This window comes from Sander lucioperca, chromosome 22 (genome assembly GCF_008315115.2).
Source record: "Sander lucioperca isolate FBNREF2018 chromosome 22, SLUC_FBN_1.2, whole genome shotgun sequence".
Taxonomy (NCBI): domain Eukaryota; kingdom Metazoa; phylum Chordata; class Actinopteri; order Perciformes; family Percidae; genus Sander; species Sander lucioperca.
The window spans coordinates 27299726-27318947 of NC_050194.1; the positions used below are offsets into that span (position 1 = coordinate 27299726).

Here is a 19222-nt window from a genome sequence, read left to right on the forward strand (position 1 = left end):
ACAGAGGGAAGCCAATCAGTTTAGAGCAGTATTTCCTACATTTACATGGTTAAACAAGGAACAATAATTTATAACTCTTATCAAATCACTAACAAACCGTGTTGGTGGTGTTGACTTGCTTTCTAACCGGACCTGGTCTTAAAGGGTAATTTTGGAATTTTCAATCTGGACCCTTTTCCCATGCATTGGTGTCCAATTGGTCCGATATTGAGCGAAAACGCTGTAACCAGCAGCCGGATGCATTGTAATCCGATAGGGCAAATGCGCACCATCAATTTCCGTCCACTAAAAGTTTTTGCCGCTGACAGACTCAGATTATTATTCTAAGTGTCTGACAACATTATGGAAAGGATCCCTACAGAGATAGACCTTTTTTGTTAAATAGTAAAATTATTTTTGTTTAACCAGAAACAGTCTCAATTGCCAAAATCACCAGACTACATGTAAATAATGAGTACTTTTAGCGTGTATAGAGCCAGCATATTTCCACATGTAAATGGGTGAATTAAGGGTTTATTTCAACCAAACCAGAGTGGTGATTGTTGGAACAGTGGAAAGATGAACCAAGACGGCTTTTCATAGTTTTATTTTGTTTCTGTCCACTTTGAATTAAGTGTGTTTTACAACGATAAAATTACTGTTTATTTGAATGGAGTCTGGTGGGTTTGGTGATGGAGATTTTGGGGCTGTTTCTGGTTAAACAAAAAGCATCTTACTCTTTCATAAAAATCAAATAATGTTGTCACTTAGAATATTAATATGAGCCTGTCAATGGCAAAACAAACACTTCAATGTTACACTGCAGCTTGTTTTGCTTAATACTGGACCAATTTCAAAAATTGTTGCTCCCATCGGTCACTCAGACACACAAACATCCAGGTTGAAAAATAACGAAGTTACCCTTTAATATCAGTGAATGGACAGAATCTGTTGGTTAATTTGTAGCTGAATATAAAACCCTGCTGAAATAATTTAATCATCTTATTTAAATATTTTTATGGTTTACACTTCAGGCTGACTTTTACAAACTTTCTAAAGGACCCATTCTTATAGCATTAGGTAACATATGTTATCCAAATAGAATGAAATAGGAAAAAGGATTCTTGCCCACTGACATTTCTGCGTGTTTGCGGCTGTGTAAGAAGTTGTGTTGTCCCACAGCATGAAGTCATCATATCTGTGTGTGTGTGTGTGTGTGTGTGTGTGTGTGTGTGTGTGTGTGTGTGTGTGAGAGACAGAGAGATAGTTGGGTTGGTACATTGTTAGATTTCTCATCATCCGACATCTCTGCAGGTGACATTTCACACATGAGTGAATGCAAACACACACACACACACACACACACACACACACACACACACACACACACACACACACACACACACACACACACACACACACACACACACACACACACACACACACACACCTTCCTCGCCCACACACTCAGTGTGAAATGCCGACATGCCAGAGTGTGTTTAATTGAATATCAGGATGTGTTTAGCCAGCTCTCCCTGTAACTCTGCTCTTCTACAGAACTAACACTGACATCATCCTTATCCAAATCCCTGTAATTCAATAGGCTGTTGCTTGGTTCACTACATTTCTTTTTTTGACTTTCCTAATTGAGTTCTTCCCATAGACTGTTTAAAGTTCTTCCTTGGGCCCTGCTACACCCTTCCACCAAGTCTCATGAAAATCGGGTCAATAGTTTGTTCCTAAACCTGCTGACATGCAAAACCAACAGACAAACCGATTGAAAACATAACCTCCTATACTAACAATAATGATAATAAGATAAAGTTGTTTGTAGTTGTTTTACTGTTGTCATTGTCACAGTCAAAATCTTGGTCCCACTGGTATTGTAACTGAAATGAATTAAATGTTACAAACAACTACCAATCTCATACTTTTTATTATTAATGTAGCCCACTCATTCATAAAAAGGAACTTTGAACAAATATAATTGAAGCATATTATTGCTTAATGTATTTGTCCCTGTAACCCTAGTCTCTGTAAGAGTCCCTACCTGGTCCTGAACACTTGGCCTGATTGGGCTTTTAGGACAAGGGCTTGTTGTGCTGACTCAAATATAGCTCTTCATTAACATGGGCCACTCACTCAATTTACTCTGTTCCATCTACTGCACTAGTCATTTCATTTTGCTCACATGGATTTAGTATTTGAGTTGCAGACCTTTATTGTTGGGTATTGAAATGATTTAGTTCACCTGACATTTAGACCACAGGAAAATGAGCTTAATTAACAATAATAATACACAATACAAACTGACAGACACTTTGTGTAATAACACACACTCACAAACACAGTGTATACTAGAAGCTGGATTAGTAAAACAGTTGTCACTGTACCAGCATGTCAACATACAAGCAGTGTCTGTTGGAAACTGCGTGATCCTTGATGCATACTTGAACAGATGATGTGAAAGACCAACCTCACCCACCCATGTATGCATGCACCCACAACAATTTATATAAGGCTACATGAATCTCTGTGCGTAGTGAGGACAATAGCCACATCTCCCGTCCAAACTGCTAGTCAACAAACCCCCTCAGTGCTACATTACATAACACCTAAAGGAGATATGGCATAACACACCCTCGAATGAATCAACCCCCACGTGCTAAATCTTCTTCCAAACTGTAGATGATGACAGGCTGGTAATAGCTTTTCTGTTGGACTCCACTGTGCAGCCCCTATCCTGACACAGGTTAAAGTCACCCCTAAGGTTGATAGCAATGACATCAACTTTGGCTCCCTGTGATAAAAACCAGGACACCCACATGGTGGAAAAGGACAGGGATGGTCAATAACGGTGTCCTTCTCTTGCACTGATCAGAGCAGACAGGAAAGGTTAAAGCAAGATGGCGGAAGAAGCCTCCCCGGAGGAAATACACCTGTCCACAGTCATCAGATCAGATCAGATAGGAGAAGAGGACCCTTCAGAAGAATGACAGCCACGGCTGTTTCCAGACCTGCATATAATCTACTACGTAGTACGTACGAGGATGGACCACGGACAAATTCAACAGCTAGTCCAGTACACTGGACTGATGTCACAGAACAGTACTGCAGTCCAACGGAACAACTGCCAATTGGAATAGATAGTTTCAGAACATGTGTAATATTTCTAGATAATTCAAATTTAAAGCTGCACCAATCAATATCTTTATATCAACAATGGGTCTGTGAAAGGAGAAACTCGGGGTGACTGTAGACTGTTTATAACATGGACGTAGTCTCCGTGACGTCACCCAAAAGGGTGTCAAACTGTGCGGCTCTGGCCATTGCCATCTTGGCAGAGCGCGATATCACCTAATGCCCAGAGTTTCCGCTAGAAAAAAATTGTGTGCCGATCATGTGACCTGTAAGGTTTCATTTTACCGGTCAAATGGGAAAAGTTCCGGTCAAATATTTTCCGTGTTTATTGCGCTTAAAAACAACTGATAGGCAAGCTATACTGTATATAAAGAATAATATCATCAACGGATGTAGATTTATACTATTTTTATTGAAATGTAGGATACATGCTACAGGCAGAGAGGGCAAACGTTAATGACGGCTGTAGCTGGTGCCGACTCGTCCTCGCTGGCAAATTCTTGGCTTCATATACGTTAGACCAGCCGCTGCTTGGTGTTATGAAGTAACTCACAATATTTCCGTTTCGCCAGGGCTTGGGCTTTGACTTTCCCACTTGCTTGTCGCCGTATGTTGTAAATCTACGCTAGTCTTCTGTTCAATCAGAGCGAGAACGTGACGTAGTTTTTCCTTTATCTCATACGCTACAGTCTACAGTCATTTTTTAAATGACAACGTATGATGGTTCATTGTTTTAATAGAACGAAAGATATGAAAATCCCTGTAGCCTATTTTAACACAATTCTAATTGTGCAGAGGGAATTATTTCCACCGGTCTTTCTGACCGGAGACAATTCAAATTTTCGGTCCTCATTATTTTTTTTTCAGTCAATGACTGGTAATTACCAGACAACGGAAACTCAGCTAATGCCTACTTCATGCTTCTTTTGGTCGGCGCGGTTCGGATGGCGTGCAAGTTTCCTGCGAACGTCTGGTCGTTCATACTGATTGCGGTCAAAGCGGCTCCAAGAACGGCCCTCCTCTCTTGTGTAGTCTTGCTCTGTTGTTGTAGACTAGTATACTTTTTGAAAACTTCTCTTTGATTCGGTGAATATGCACTTCCAGGTCCTGTGGCAAGCCGAACATTGCAACGCGGTCTGTAAGACCCCGTCTGTGTAGTTTCAGAAATCTTGGAGGTGCACTGCTCGGTGCTAAGACCCTACGAAGAACCCCAGTGCAATGTCGCCCAGGCTGCAATTGTGCACTGTTGTGACCACATGAAGCATATAACATGTTTACCTTCCTACTAAAACAAAAATATGCAAAGATGTGGAGCGTGGATGGACCTTAGGCGGGCCGAATGAAGGCTACAGTCTATGTTCGCCTGTGACAGCAGCCCACCTGTCACTCAAAGTGGCATGTCCTTCATTATGCTTAACTTTAAGCCTTAATATAATTTAAACCGGTGAATAATTAATAAATTCACACCCATGCAGTTGTCGTAAAGACCAAAACTGTTTTTTTTTTATCCCAGACTGTAACCATGTTTAATTCTGCTGGAAACTGGCATTTACACATAGGGATCTTTGGGGATTGACTTGCTTCTGGAGCCAGCCTCAAGTGGCCATTGGAGGAACTGCACTTTTTGGTACTTCCGCATTGGCTTCATTTTTCAGCACCAGAGGTTGACGCTTGGTGGTGACGTACCAAGGGGGTAAGCCTCTCTCCAAAACGCCTACCTCCTATGGCGCCATTTTGATTCTATCAAGCCATCACCCGCCGTTAGCATCCCACTATTAATTTTGATGTCATTTTGACAGAGAATAACTTTACATCTGAAGTGTTTAAAGACTTTATTTGTCCATTGTTTATTTCTAAAAACACACAATGTATAAAAGGCTCCATTACCTTGTATCTCACGTTATGGCTCCGTAGCAGACGTTTTTGTAAAAATAGGCTAACGACTGTTTTATAACCACGCGACTTACTGTCTCATAGTAGAGGAATTACCGTATAGTACAGGAGAAGCTCGCAGGCAGTTTGGACTCACATTAGCTGTTTAAGTTTAATTACTAATGTTAACTATCATTTTAGTGATCAATAATTAGCCTGTGCCTATGTTATCTCCTTACATATACCTACGCTCTCCGTCTCTGCTAGATTGGGAATGATTGAGATTTCTCTTGGCACAGCTACCAGAAGACTTCCAACTTTCAGACAGGTTGCTCACGTCACATCTACGTCTTCAAGCTCAGTTGGAGGCTGCTCAGTAACGCTCAGCCATCACCGGCAAAGTGCTTCTAATATCCTTCACTGGTCTCTGTCCAGAGCAACGGGATCTGGTGGTCCATTTCTTTAACTGTCTATGTGACGTACCCAGTGTTGCCAACTCCGGAGTTCCCTTAAGCTCTACAGAGCGTTTTAAAGTCATTCAGCTCATTTTTTTTTTGTTTTCCCGCCCACATCTTTACTGAATGCTTGAGTCTCATAACTTTATAGGGCCACAATATGTCAAATTTGTATGATATTCAGCTTGTTGTGGCCTTCTACCCTCAAAAAGTGCCAAAAAAAAACCCTGAATAATACATCTTTAAGAAGTTTGGTAATGAAAAAGTGGCAAAAACCACAGCGGCATGCGGCAAAATGTTGAGGCAGATTCAACTTCTGAGGCGGTACAAGAGTCCCGTACAGTACACAGGAAACCTCAATTCCTCTAATGCTGCAACAAAAAAAGTTTAAAAATATGATGAGGTTAAAAAACAAAACACAAGCACTTAACTTCCCAGGAGTTTCTGTAACGGTTTCCTGCAACAAGCTCCAGCACAAGGCACAGTTGTTCGTCTCTTTTCTTTCTCTCTTTCACTGTGAAATATGCTTTCTTCCGCTGGAAATGTCGAGATCTATAAACAATCTGACGGAAAACAATAATTATGAAATGTTAAGTCTACTTGTGCTACATCTGGGGATTAAAGGACACAACAGGACGTCGCGCAAATGGGCCATTTGGTGACACTCCCACACTGCCGCACAACCCTGCGCCGAATCAACTAATCTAGTGTGAAAGAACGCTTACCCAGGACAAGCGATGGCGCTGTATGACCCTCCGGGAGCCCCGCCTTCTTGGTGATGCGATGGGGGTTGGGCGGGGTGAGGTGTGAGGTGAAACCCCCCTTAAAACTGCCAGCCAGATACAGCGAGGCTCAGCGTCGCTGCAGTCCACGCCAACAGAACACTGAAATCGCCACTCGTGGCCAGACGGAGCTGGTGCGACACCTGACACCCTCAGCATAGCACCTCCACATTCATACGCACATGTACTGTCTGTGCAGCGAACACACACACCAGGGGTCGCAAGGCTTCAGACCCCACAACGGAAATAGCCGGTCACCTCCGCACGATGTCTGCTTGATGCATCATGGCCAGGAGCAACAATCGAGGGTTAATCAATGGAAAACACACTTGTACACATTAAGTCAACCACTCAAGTGTCACAATCAGCACTGTGGATGCAGAGCACCAAGTCTTGAACGTGTGAATTTGTAATCCTGGAGTTGGATTTAGCTTGAGCTTCATTATTCGTGTATATGCTTTTTTGGGCAACTCATGAGATCGGGTTTCATGGGTCTCAAACATAGGTCGTCAAGCCATGACGACCCTGGGTTGGATTAGACTTCATTTGTCATATTTTGTCCAGTTTTCTACCATGCTGTCTGGAGCTAGTCATCATTTTTAGCCGATCTGAGTTTGACTCAGTCCTTGTCTTTGAAATTTGAGGCAAACTTCTGTGATCAAAACAGCCATATAAATCTCAAGCTCTCCCCATCTTCTTTCACCTGTCATTTGGTCCAGTTCACAGTTCTAGATGAGGATTTCTTAGGCTTTAATGGCGTCCTGGCTTTTTCAATGTGAAACGGCATTAGAAACAGCATTGGTCCCAGGGTAACTACAGTGGCAGCATTAGCTGACAGCCCTCTCAAATGTCAACTAGTCCTCTTCAAAGCTTTCAGAGTAGAATTGTCCTGATGTCAGAAAAAAAAAACCACACACATTTCACTGAAGTAGTGGAGAGTTGCTGCTGTGCGATTTGGCTTAAATTTAGTGCTCGACATTGGATTTTTCTGGCGAATCCATCCCAGACCACTTGAATTCTGTTGCTGGACTAGTTGAGCTGAGAAGGTAGTTTGTTGTCAGACCAGATTTTAGAATTGGATCCAATCCCAAGTTGATACGAGATCCAGTGTGTCCACCTCCATGCTCTATAGTACAGTGGCTGTGGCTGACTATCTTTATTGCTGTCTAAGTATAGTCCTCCCTCCTCCTTTCTCTCTCTCTCTCTCCCCCTTGGGTATATTTGCTGACATCCCCGCACACTCTCTCTCTCAGTCACATTCCTCTCATCCTTTTGCTACACAGTCCAGCCCATTTGTTAAGCTCTCTCTCTCTCTCTCTCTCTCTCTCTCTCTCTCTCTCTCTCTCTCTCTCTCTCTCTCTCCTCCCTGTCTCCTCCTTTTAGTCTCATAACTTGCTGGCTGATGCTGTTGTTTATATCCAGGGTGAACTATAAACTGTGTGTATTAAAACGATCATTTGATCAATTTGAAGATTGACAGAACATTAAAGGTGCAGTAGGTGAGACTTATAAAACTAACTTTGTGTCATATTTTCTGAAACTGACCCTATGTTCCAGTAGAACTACATGAAGCAGGTCATTAAAATAAATCTGGCTCCTCTGGCTCCACCTACAGCCTGTAGTGAGATTTGCAAAAATCCACCGCTTCCTGTTCAGATGAACAATCAGGGCCGGGGGGGGGGGGTGTCTAACTGCGTGTCAATCAATGCTCATGCACACGCATTCATTCTCCCTTATGGGGGGAGGGGCTTAGGAGACAGTTTTGGGCTTTAGCAGAAAGGGGGGAGGGACGGAGAAGTTGTCGATGTTCAAATTTTTAGACTAAGTCCTGGATCTTCACAATCCTACCTACAGCACCTTTAATTAACAAAACATAATCAAGCAAAAATACTTCCCTACGTGTAATATGAAAGGGATACGTTTGGTTGGGCACAAGCAATTGTAAGCAATGCCATCTTTGTCTCTGGGAACTTAGGATGAGCATGTTTCACTATTTTTCTGTCCACACACGCATGACCCCAACACCGAGGCCACTGAGCGTTTGTGTAAAGTGCCTGATGTAGTAATGTTATGTTATTAGTGGTTTTCTCTTACTCTGGTGCGGTTCTGTGGAACTGACTCTATTAAACATGAGGTTCACAAAAACAAGAAGCTAGTGCTTATTTATGGAGTAGCCTAAGGGTTATTAATAGGGCTGGGACGATGTGCTTTTGTCCCGATTCAATTCTTTCACGATACATGGGCGCCATTTGGATTTGTATTGCGATTTTTAATTTATTGAGATTCTGGAAGTATTGCGAATCGATAGTATTGAGTATTCCGATTTTATTTTCCTTCGTCAACAAAAACAAAAGATGAATAATGCACTTCTAGAGACAATATACCATGAGACATTTTAGGTGAATCACTGGTACAAAAATATATAAAAAATATTGATTCTAGGGAAATGAATACATTTTCAAATTTGTCGCAAAAACATCACGATACATATGATTAATGATTTTTTCCCCCTACCCCAAGTTATTAATGAAATTGTTATTGGCAAATCATCTATTATTGTTGTATTTAGTATGGATATTCATTATTTTGTGCAATTTTGGTTTTGATTTTAAAGTTGTATAGTTCCATTTTTTGTAAAATTTTGTCTGGCTTGTAACATCTGGGTCCATGTTGGAAATGAGGGTTCTCACGTAAACATGTTTTGTAGATCCATGAATAAATCAAGTCCAATGTCATTTCTGACATTTGTGGCCCCATCAATTGATTGTGAAACTAGTAAACAGATCAATGGAAAAAACCTTTAATTTCTTTTTATCACATGCCACTAAATATGTTGCTGGAGATGAGACATGGTTAGCCTAACTTAGCATAAAGACTGGAGGAAGGGGGAAACAGGCTCTGTTCAAAGTTCAAAAATATGCCTACCAGCACCTCTAAAGCTTTAAAATGGTTGGTCAGCATATTTTTAACAGAGCCAGGCTAGCAGTTTGCATTGCATTTGACAGATGTGAAAATTACAGTCATGCAACATTTCACCTGCAAGTGATGATGCAAAATGGGAAAAATTCCAATTCACTGCCCACTATAGAATAAACTACTGAGTATCGACAGGGAATAGTGATTGAGTGAATGAAAGAGTGATTTCTGACACAGCTTTCATGCTACGCTAGGCTAACCTGGAATGAGCTCCGTACTCCGTACCAGATCTGTAAACTGTAGAGTAGTGAAAAAAATTATGTCATCAGTGTTCATCGTTTTATTGTTGCAGCTGGTATACATTTGAAGTTCATTTTCATTTACTTTACATACTGCTGGGAAGCTTGTAGTCTCTCATTGCCAGACCTTCCTCCGCAGTACAGCATTCCAGGATGGGAGAAAAAAGTGCTCTGGTTTATTGGCATTTTTTTAAACCAATCACAATTGTCTTGGGCGGCGCTAAGCGCTGGACGGAGCCACGGTGCCTCTGCAAAATAGTCTCAGGAAGGAACTTGTTTTGGTGGAACGTGAACGTTCAAAAGTAGTTTTAGTCGTGCAACAGAAAACTCAGATTGGACAGATAGTCTAGCTAGCTGTCTGGATTTACCCTGCAGAGATCTGAGGAGCAGTTAACCATAGTCCTCACAAATCCACCAGAGGTTAGAACACCAACACAGAGACAGAGGAAGGGGACGGACATCCAGCGGAAAAGGACATACGGCGGAATTTTCTGGCGGCAACGCAGCAATCATTAATTCATAAAGCCTTATTGATATTATCATTATTTATTTATAGATTATATTTTGTATTGTTAATCTGAATCTGCAAAGTAACTAGTAACTAAATCTGTCAGACAAATGTAGTGGAGTAAAAAGTGCAATATTTTCCTCTGAGATGTAGTGGGGTAAAAGTATAAAGTAGCAGAAAACAGAAATACTCACGCAAGTAAGTACAAGTACCTCAAATGTCCTACTTAGTTACTTTCCACTACTGGTAACTGAGTTGAGAAACGCCCTGTAGTTAGCTAATGCTAGCTAGTTTAGTTAACATTCAGTTAGCATATCATAAAGGTGGCGTTGTTCTATAAGGCAGCAGCTACTGTGCTTCACTGGCACTGTCTCTGCTCAGGCTACAGGTAATCAAACTTAAAAGGTGCACTATGAGTTCCTGCGTGGTTTCAGCGCAATTTCATTTTTGTCTCAAATCGTAGGCATCTCTCCTTGATCCGCTAGCTGCCTGCCCCCTGAACACACCGTGAAAAAGCCCGGTCTCGGGAGACAACACAGGGTTGTAAACGTCAAACAAACACTAGGGGCACAGGATAGGCCCCAGAATACAACAAACCACGCCAGCCAATCACTGACAAGATGGTTGGGGGAGGGGGTGGGGGTTAGTGACAGTTAGTCACGGCAGTTACGGAAACATGGGGGAGGGGCGAGCTTGCTCTGTTTTGTTTGGAATTTACTTGGAACGTCAACAGAAGTGACCATGCAGGAACTCATAGTGCACCTTTAACCCATGTGCCACGGACAATCATTCTCACGTAATTCACCTTAGCCTGAGCAAATACTTTCCGTGGCAATGCTGTATCGATACACAGACCAAGTATGGATCTATTATTATTATACATGTGTTGGTCAGTTTGTCTGCTTGACAATCCCATTTTGCAGCAATAAAATTGAAGTGAGATGAACAAACAGAGAAATGTATCTTTTTAGATAAAACATATGTTGACAAAGTTTCCTTTTGGGGACATCATTTGAAATTGGGAAAAATTTGAAGTTGGAAAAAAGGTAATAAACTGCAATATATCTCAGAATATTGCAATATGTTTAAAATCGCGATAGTATCGTATTGTGACACAAGTACTGTGATGATATCGTATTGTGAGGCCTCTGGTGATTCCCACCCCTAGTTCTTTGTACTGCTTTGATGATTGAACGGACTAGGTAAAACCATGTTGTTGACAGAACAATAATTGTGATTCTTTATTCATACTGTAGAGTTGCACGGTAGGCACGTATAGAAAATGAAGTTGTCACAAATAATGTTACAGGGGGCGCCATCCTGTGAGGATGCGCTCTGTTACCTGTGCCTGCATTTTTTATCTTCCCTTTTTAATTAGATATGACTTTTTTTAACCAACGTTTTAGCTTTACTTTAAAGCAGGCAACTACTGTAGCATGCACAGTTCAACAGAGCGCATCCTCACAACATGGCGCCCCCCATACCAAAATTCAATACAGCCTGATACACTACGAAGCAGTCAAACTGACCTATACTGTAATACAACTATACCAGGGTTTTCCCTGCATAGAGGAATTTTTGGCGCCCCCCCCCAAAGAAGTTTTAGCCAGCCCCAAAGGAAAATCACCAGCACCAAAATGATAAGAATTGAGAATAAAAGTAGCAATTCAAATCCTCTCTAAATGTTTTTAAGCGCAATTTACCAAACAACCGTTGAACATAAACTTGAATAATGGAGCTAATCTCAGTTTTATCTTTCAGGGTCAGGCTGTACCGGACTCTTAAATATTAATATCATTTTTTTGGTAACACTTTACTTGAAGGTATCTACATAAGAGTGACATGACATATGACTGTCATGAACACATGACACTGTCATGACACAGTCATGACACATGAACTCTAACCCTAACCATAACTTGTCATGACAAAAACCGAATGACACTGACTAAAAGAAGAGTCATGTCATAAACGTTGATGACTTGTTTATAATGTTTATGACACGTTCATGACAGTGTCATGTCACTCTTATGTAGATACCTTCAAGTAAAGTGTAACCCATTTTTTGGGGTTTTATTTACTCAAGCATAATATACATTTTGTTTATGAAATTTCAGAAATAACAGGTCAATGCATAGATTTCCAAAGGCCCATTCTGTGCCAGGAAATACCCTGCTATATCAGCTGCTATAACAAAACAACAACAATCGGAATCGGCCACTATGGTTCATCGACAATCGGTATCATGGCAAAAAACATGATCGGGGCATCTCTACTCCAAACATGACTAAGACTAAGAATGCACGTTGATGTTTGCTACGAAAGTCAAAAATGACCTCGAGTTTTGACGGACACATTAGCCAGAAGTCATTCTCTCCTCACTAACTCAGTCCCCGAGTGTAATCACAACAAGCGTACTGTAAATGAGTACAGTATCTATGTATTTGTATGTATGTCTGATTCAATGTGTGTCTGAGAGAGCAAATTTACTTGAATAACTCTAAATGTGAATGTGTGTGTGTGTGTGTGTGTGCACGTGTCCATCCTCTTCTAGCCCTCCACAACAGCTCTAGCAGGGCTGTCAGCCCCTCAGTCCTCTTTTCATTGACACCTGAGAGCAGCTAAGACGACAGCCAGAGAAAGAAAGAATGAAGATAAAGAGGGAGAAGAGGGATGTAGACGCTAAAAGAGACTGACGTCCATGCAAACATTATCCAGCAGCCTCTACATCTCTCATCTCCTATCCTACTCGGACTGTTTTCCTCTTCTTTCTTTATTTAACTCTCCAGTACTTTATTTTCTACTCCTCACCTAACGCCCTCCCTAACATTTCTTTTACATTCTTAATCTTAAATATAAAATTAAACCTACACAGCCAAAGTAATGCTACCTAAACCCATAGAAACCGAACAAACTACTGTGAATATTATTCTGGCGGTACTGTGCACGCCTCTCCATTGGAGGAGTGTAGGGCAAAGAAAGGCAATGTGACAAATGTGTGTGCTTATGACAGTGTTTTCTGACTGTGACGACTCATAATCATGGAGGAGTCAAGCCAGAACAAAAATAACATAATGTGATGTGTGAGTCAGAGGAGAATATGCATCTGTTCTGCCCTGATGCGTTATGCTTCGGCTCTGTTAGGACTCCACTGGAGCTCAAGGCGAGAGCCGCCGGTACGACGGGCGACAAACCACATGATGGCTGTGAGGGAAAATGCTCATCTCTGGCTGTCTGACTCTCTATTCAGTTCAGTTTATGGTAAACAAATACAAAGCACCTACTACCAATGCAAAAACAACACATTTAATCAAGTCTATCAATGAAGAATACACGTGCAGTGTATCGTCAGTGCTAGACGCCATCAACAGAACGAAAGTTGAAGCCATCACCAAATGTCACAGCATCCAAGGTTAAGAGAACATCTAGGTTCTTTGTCTAGAAAACTCATTTAAAATCACTTTGACATTTGTAATAACACAATTCAATAAAAACGTTTAAACCCTACGGTTCATTCCATATGTCTACATATTGCTGGTAAATAATATGTATAAAAAAACATTATTAAATTGTCGTTGGTTTATGTGCTGTTGGCCCAAAGAGATCACAGGCGTGAGAAGTCGCCACCTAACAGGAAATGTAACTAAGGGGCGTTTTGAGCTGCTTACACAATCAACTTCTACAGTCAGTTGCCCCAGAAAAGGTGACTGGGCGCTGGGTACAGAGCACCGTGAGCTGCCGGTCCCAGTGAGTACTGTTGGCCATGTTGCATCTTTGCTCCTCAGCTTCGCTCATTGTCAACCAACCAATCAGCGCGCAGCTCATCTAAATATTCATGAGCATACCATAAAAGGGAGAAAACCTCTCGTTTCATTCTAGGGCTATTTCACAGGGTTGCATTAGGGCGTATAGAACAGCACCCGGGCCATTTTCAGCCCAACCAATGTTATATACCCTATTAGGAGACCTTAAGGAACAGTGTGAAATACCCTATGTAATCATTCTATCACCCCTTTAAAGTGTTCTCAGTTCTGCTGCTTTCCGTATTCTGATTTTTTTTTAAGGCAAAGGGTAGTAACACCAAATATTGAGTTGATTCAGATTTTCCTTTCGTTCGCTCACTTTGCATTTTGTAAATTGATTTTTTTAAAGGGGGTTTTCCCTGCCATGGTAAGGTTTAGGTGCAGCACCTGAGCCGTTTTGGGCAGCACCTAAGCCAAAAAAATTAAACTAAAAGACTTTTCTCAGATCTAATGATGGGGTTCTTTAGCTTCTTCTTTAGCTTTAAGTTTTCTTTAAGCTTTTTGAGTGTTATTTATTTATGATCTGATTTAGCTTTTCCAACATTTCAGACACATATATGGTGATAACGGTCCTAAATGATGTGAAAAAGACACACAAAACTACCACAAAGGGACACAAACCGACTACAAAGAGACACAAATGACCAGAGACCCAAAACAACCCCAAAGGAAACAAAAACGACCAAAAAGACACAACACGACTACAAAGAGACGCAAAAACCCACAAAGAGAGAAAATCCGCAAAAGAGACACAAAATGTATGGGGAAATTGCATTTTGTTTTGAAAAACATATTATTTTCTTGAGGAGGAACGCCTAAACCTGCCGCCACATTCTTTCAAAAACCGAGGGAAAACACTGAATATATTACAATTAGGGCTGTCAAACGATTATTATTTTTTAATAGCGATTAATTGCTGAATTTCTATAGTTAATCGCAATTAATCGCATATTTTATCACATGATTAAAATTCTATTATTTTGCATTTCAGAACTGTTTTTAAGTCCATATTAACAATGGAAAGCAATTCTTACCAGTGTATCTTGATTGGGAATCAAATGAATGCAAAGAAAGTTACTTTATGAACTTTACTTTAAGATTTGTATTTGTTATTTATTTACTGTAAAACAAAAGAAAAATGTGTGAATCTGTCATTATTGCACAATTCCTCCAAGTACCTAACTAAAAAATTAAAAATCCCTATCCTTACCAGAGTCAATATAGTGTTTAGTAACTCCTAAATAATGTTGATTACTCACTGATGTCCAGTGATCACCGGTTAATGAGACAGTGTTTGCAGCACCTTGCAGCAGTTCCAGTTTGGCTGCTTTCTCCGTGTGGTACAGGCTGTATCTGTGAAAACTACTGTCCCCCTCAACGGCAACGAGACAGGTCAGAACATGCCAACCGTAGTACGTCTTTAAGACCCGAGTCCTCTATGATGCTGACAAGTCTGCAGTTAGTTGCCACCCATTTCGCAAGAGCTGTAGTCATTTTTTGGGATTTGGTTTCATCCACAGGTCGACAAGTAGCACTCTCCAAATAGTGCTTTGCCTGGAGTTTTGGAAAATAAAAAGCGCCATTCAGAATCATGTTGCTGCTGTCTTTCTCCATCATGTCTGCAGCCTGCAGCAGGAGGAAGTATCGCAGCTTGATGATAAGTAAAGGAGCGGCAAAGGGTCAAAATAGTAGCCTGTTAGGCACGACGCGAAGCCGAGTGAAGTGTAAAATAAATTAATAAATGCCGGCATGCGAAAAAAATGAACGCGCTATGCTCGGCCCTTATTTGCATCGCGATTAACGTGTTAATGCTGACAGCCCTAATTACAATATATGTTAATGTTTGCACCAACAACCAAGGCAAATTCCTTGTACTATTACTTACTTGGCAATACATCCCTTTCTGAATCTGGTTTAAAAAAATTACCTTTTGAATAGTGAACCTATTTGGGGGGAAATATACATTAAAAAGCATAGGTGTGATGGCATGTTTTGGTTGAAAGTATGCCCATTTAGTTGAATTGTAACCTGCACTGCATTCAGCAGAACACTCCATCACATCATTTGCCCCGAGCCATTAAATAGGAATTGAGCGTGGATAGTGAAGATGAGGCATCACAGTGTCTGACACCGAGCAAGTCCATGGAGAGGATATGGAGCTCGTTTTTTGGAGGGAGGGTCATAAGGAATCTTTTTTTGTTGTGCAATGAAAGTTCAATACAATGTCAAATGAGTCAACTTATTCAATTAAAGTTCAACTCAACTACATTGTTGTTTTTTTTTATTTCTATTAGAAGGGTTTACAATTATGCTTCCTTAAGTCTGCTTATGATATGGTAAAATATTTGTTTGTATCTTTATATGACATTATAAACAGCCTCAAAAAATAACCCCTATATTTCCATTTTATTGTCATTATTTCCTGTTAATTCCCATAAAAAAGTGTCATATTTCTCTCTCTCTTTAAACTTTAAATTCTGTATTATGACATCAGTTAACATCTTGTTAATAGCTAAATGAAACTCACCCACTTTAGTGTGGTGATGGCGCAGTGGGTCAACCAATGTGTCCCGTGCTCTGACATATATAGCAATTGTAAGTCGCTTTGGATAAAAGCTAAATGTAATGTAAAGTTAAGTTAAGTAAAGAGTGAACTTGTTCTGCAATTGGGGTCAAGTGATCACTTAAGTTTGGGGAGAACGAGGAGTGAGTGAGAGCAAGAGAATGAGTGGAAAGAACTGAGCTGAGAGCAAGGTAAATAAAGAGCTGTCAGCCAGAATCTCAGTCTAAAAGGAGAAAGATACAGACAGAGAGAGAGGGAGAGAGAGAGGGAGGAATGACTCAGAGAGGAACAAAGAGGGAAAGAGATGATCTCTGTGGGACAGAAAGTGAAGACAAAAAACATGTGAATTAGGCAACAGTGAAGTGTGAAAACTGCAAAACTGTGATTTTAAAACCATTACAGGGGGAAGTCTACCTAGATCAAGGCCGTCCGATTTGAAGCCTTTGGGCCAAGGTTGGCCCGTGCTCCCTTAGTCTTGGCCCGCCATGGCGTTTGACATGCTCATTATTATTCTCCTCTTATTTTTAAAAGTGCTGTAAAATCCTAACCGTAATAACTACTAAACGTACAAAATATTTTGTGCAGTTAGAAGGTACTTAATCTGAGTTTTACGGCAACGTAAAGATCACAGTGCTGGTAAAATTCTATTTAAAACCAGATGTATCTATTAAGAATTACGGAATTCTTCAACATTTCATTTTTGGCCCAGGCCTTCAATCCAGATACATCCAGGGCATGAAATTATTAATTAAAATTAAAAGAAATTAAAAATTTTAAATGTCTTAGCATGAATCCAACATATTATTAGCAAATATAAATCATCCTATTTGTGAATAAACATTGATGATAGGCTTACTGACTTATAGGTAAGGTAGTCACTAAGGCCATCCAAAGATACAATTCATCCTAAGGATTTACTGTTCCACAAGTATACTGAACATTAAAACATGGTTTATAAAATCATGCCAACAATTAGTATTTTAATAGCTTAATATACTTAACTTTATACAATACAGGTATTTGTAGTATATTGCTCTGTCTCCTTTTCAGTTAAGGTGTCCTTTGCTTAAAAAACGTTGAAGACCCCCTGGTCTAAGGTAATCAACATTGTTGTCACTGCCAATAAATATGATGGAGGTTCCCACTTAACACAGATAAATAAAGCCTGCAATGAATTTAAAAGTTGAATTCTTAATTTAATTAAAAATAACATTTAATCGCAGTTTGCTAAAAATAAATCCTCTTTAAATATGCAATAATCCCAATCATAAGTTTAAACTAATATCAAATTAAGCTCAACCATTACTAGATTTGTTAAGCTGAAAGCTGTATCAGTATTTGAAAGTTCAAACCTAACCTAAACCTAATATCAGCTCTACTTATTTATTATTTTTTTAATATCAATACATCCTTATAAACAAACAGGGACTTTAAACCCTAAAAGGACTTCAGACCTTAAATTGGGTTATCAAAAGAACTGTGACCAAGATATGTTTACGACTAAACAGGTGTGTTGGGTCACCACATGAGATGCTAACTCTGGCTATTAGTTTTTTAAGCTGTGTTAATCGATGCTTGGCCACTAGGGGGCGGAAGAAACGAGCTGAGAGGCACTTTCACATATTATCTGATGAAATCTTTATATTAAATGATTAGTAATGCAGCTTACAGTAAGCCAATGCTAGTCTAAGGCTATGTTTAGACGGAAACGATCTGAAGAGAAAACGCAAAAGTGGCGTTGCATTCTCACTTTTTATTCCGTGTTTAGACAAGCGTTTTGGGGGGGAAATCTGCGTGCATACGGTGACGCAAAAGTGTGTGAAATTCGATGTAGTATGCACACCAGGCGGCTAGGTTAGGTGGTGGTGTGTGGCAGTGCTTCACACACTTCACAAGTCTGCGCACCTGCGTGGAACCTTCCTTCTACTTCTCTCCCTCTCCTCCTCCTCTCTCCCTCTCCTCTCCCTAGTAGTGCGAAACCAAAACATGGCGAAGCAAACAACAAAAGCTGACAATTTTGTCTGGACAGACGAGGAGGTGGAGTTATTGCTCCAAACAACCTTAGATTACAAAGGCACAACAGGGCGTGGACTGGGAGTCCTGCCAGTCAAAATATATAGACATATGGACCGAATGTCTTCAGCAGTATCCTGTACCTGGAGGGACGCCATATCCACACGAGAAAGACGCTATCTGTAAAAGTCAGATATCATCAAAGCTGAAAGTCATCCGGACCAAGTATAGGCAGGCTGTGGATACCCAACGGTGGAGTGGCCACGGGCGAGTAATCACTCTATATTTTGATTTATGTAACGAAATATGGGGTGCCACCGTGAGCAGATCGGAGCAGACTTTTGCATTTTTACCCTTTAGACGGGAAGGCGACTGTGGAGCGTTTTTAAGATTTCCACTCTGGAGGTTTCTAAGTCCCAAAAACACTGTCGCCGTCTAAACAAAAGGCACATGAGAGAAATGATAAAATACATGGAATTCATTTGGGTAGAATATGGACTACTGCACGAGTTCTCAACTGGTCTCACCCTGTGACCCACATTTCCCCATGGTCATTAAGTCGCAACCCACTTTTATAGAATTCAAACCAAGCTAATTTATTTTTCAAAAAAAGCCTTCGAAAACACACGTACGTCATTTTTATTTTTTTTTAAACAAATACACATTTATATTTTTTGGATGGTTTCATGCGCCCATGTGCAAGCACTACATTACACATCACACACTGGGGTTTCTGTCCCTTTTTATCCTCTTTGTACGAAAATCCACATTTTAAATACTCAGGGTCATATTTGCGATTTGCCATCTTGCCTCCGAACATCAACACAAAATCGCAGGCCTATCGTGCAGCCCTAATATGACATTGTCACATTTAATGATGTGCTCTCTCAT

General features: G+C 40.5%; 1 protein-coding gene across 7 annotated transcripts in view; it reads right to left on the minus strand.

Moving 5' to 3' along the window:
- The window catches only part of LOC116067423 (rho GTPase-activating protein 23-like), an 89972-nt gene that overhangs the window by 28713 nt on the left and 42037 nt on the right, over nt 1-19222 (minus strand). For 3 of the 7 annotated variants that reach the window (XM_035997434.1, XM_035997439.1, XM_035997435.1), the window contains exon 1: nt 6173-7515. The exons of 2 other annotated variants lie outside the window; for them this stretch is intronic. In XM_035997434.1, coding sequence (XP_035853327.1) covers nt 6173-6388 — 216 coding nt within the window. In that variant the 5' untranslated portion in view covers nt 6389-7515. Of the gene's footprint in view, nt 1-6172; nt 7516-19222 lie in introns of those variants that run through there. 2 more of the 7 variants (XM_035997437.1, XM_031323843.2) reach the window with 2 other exon arrangements.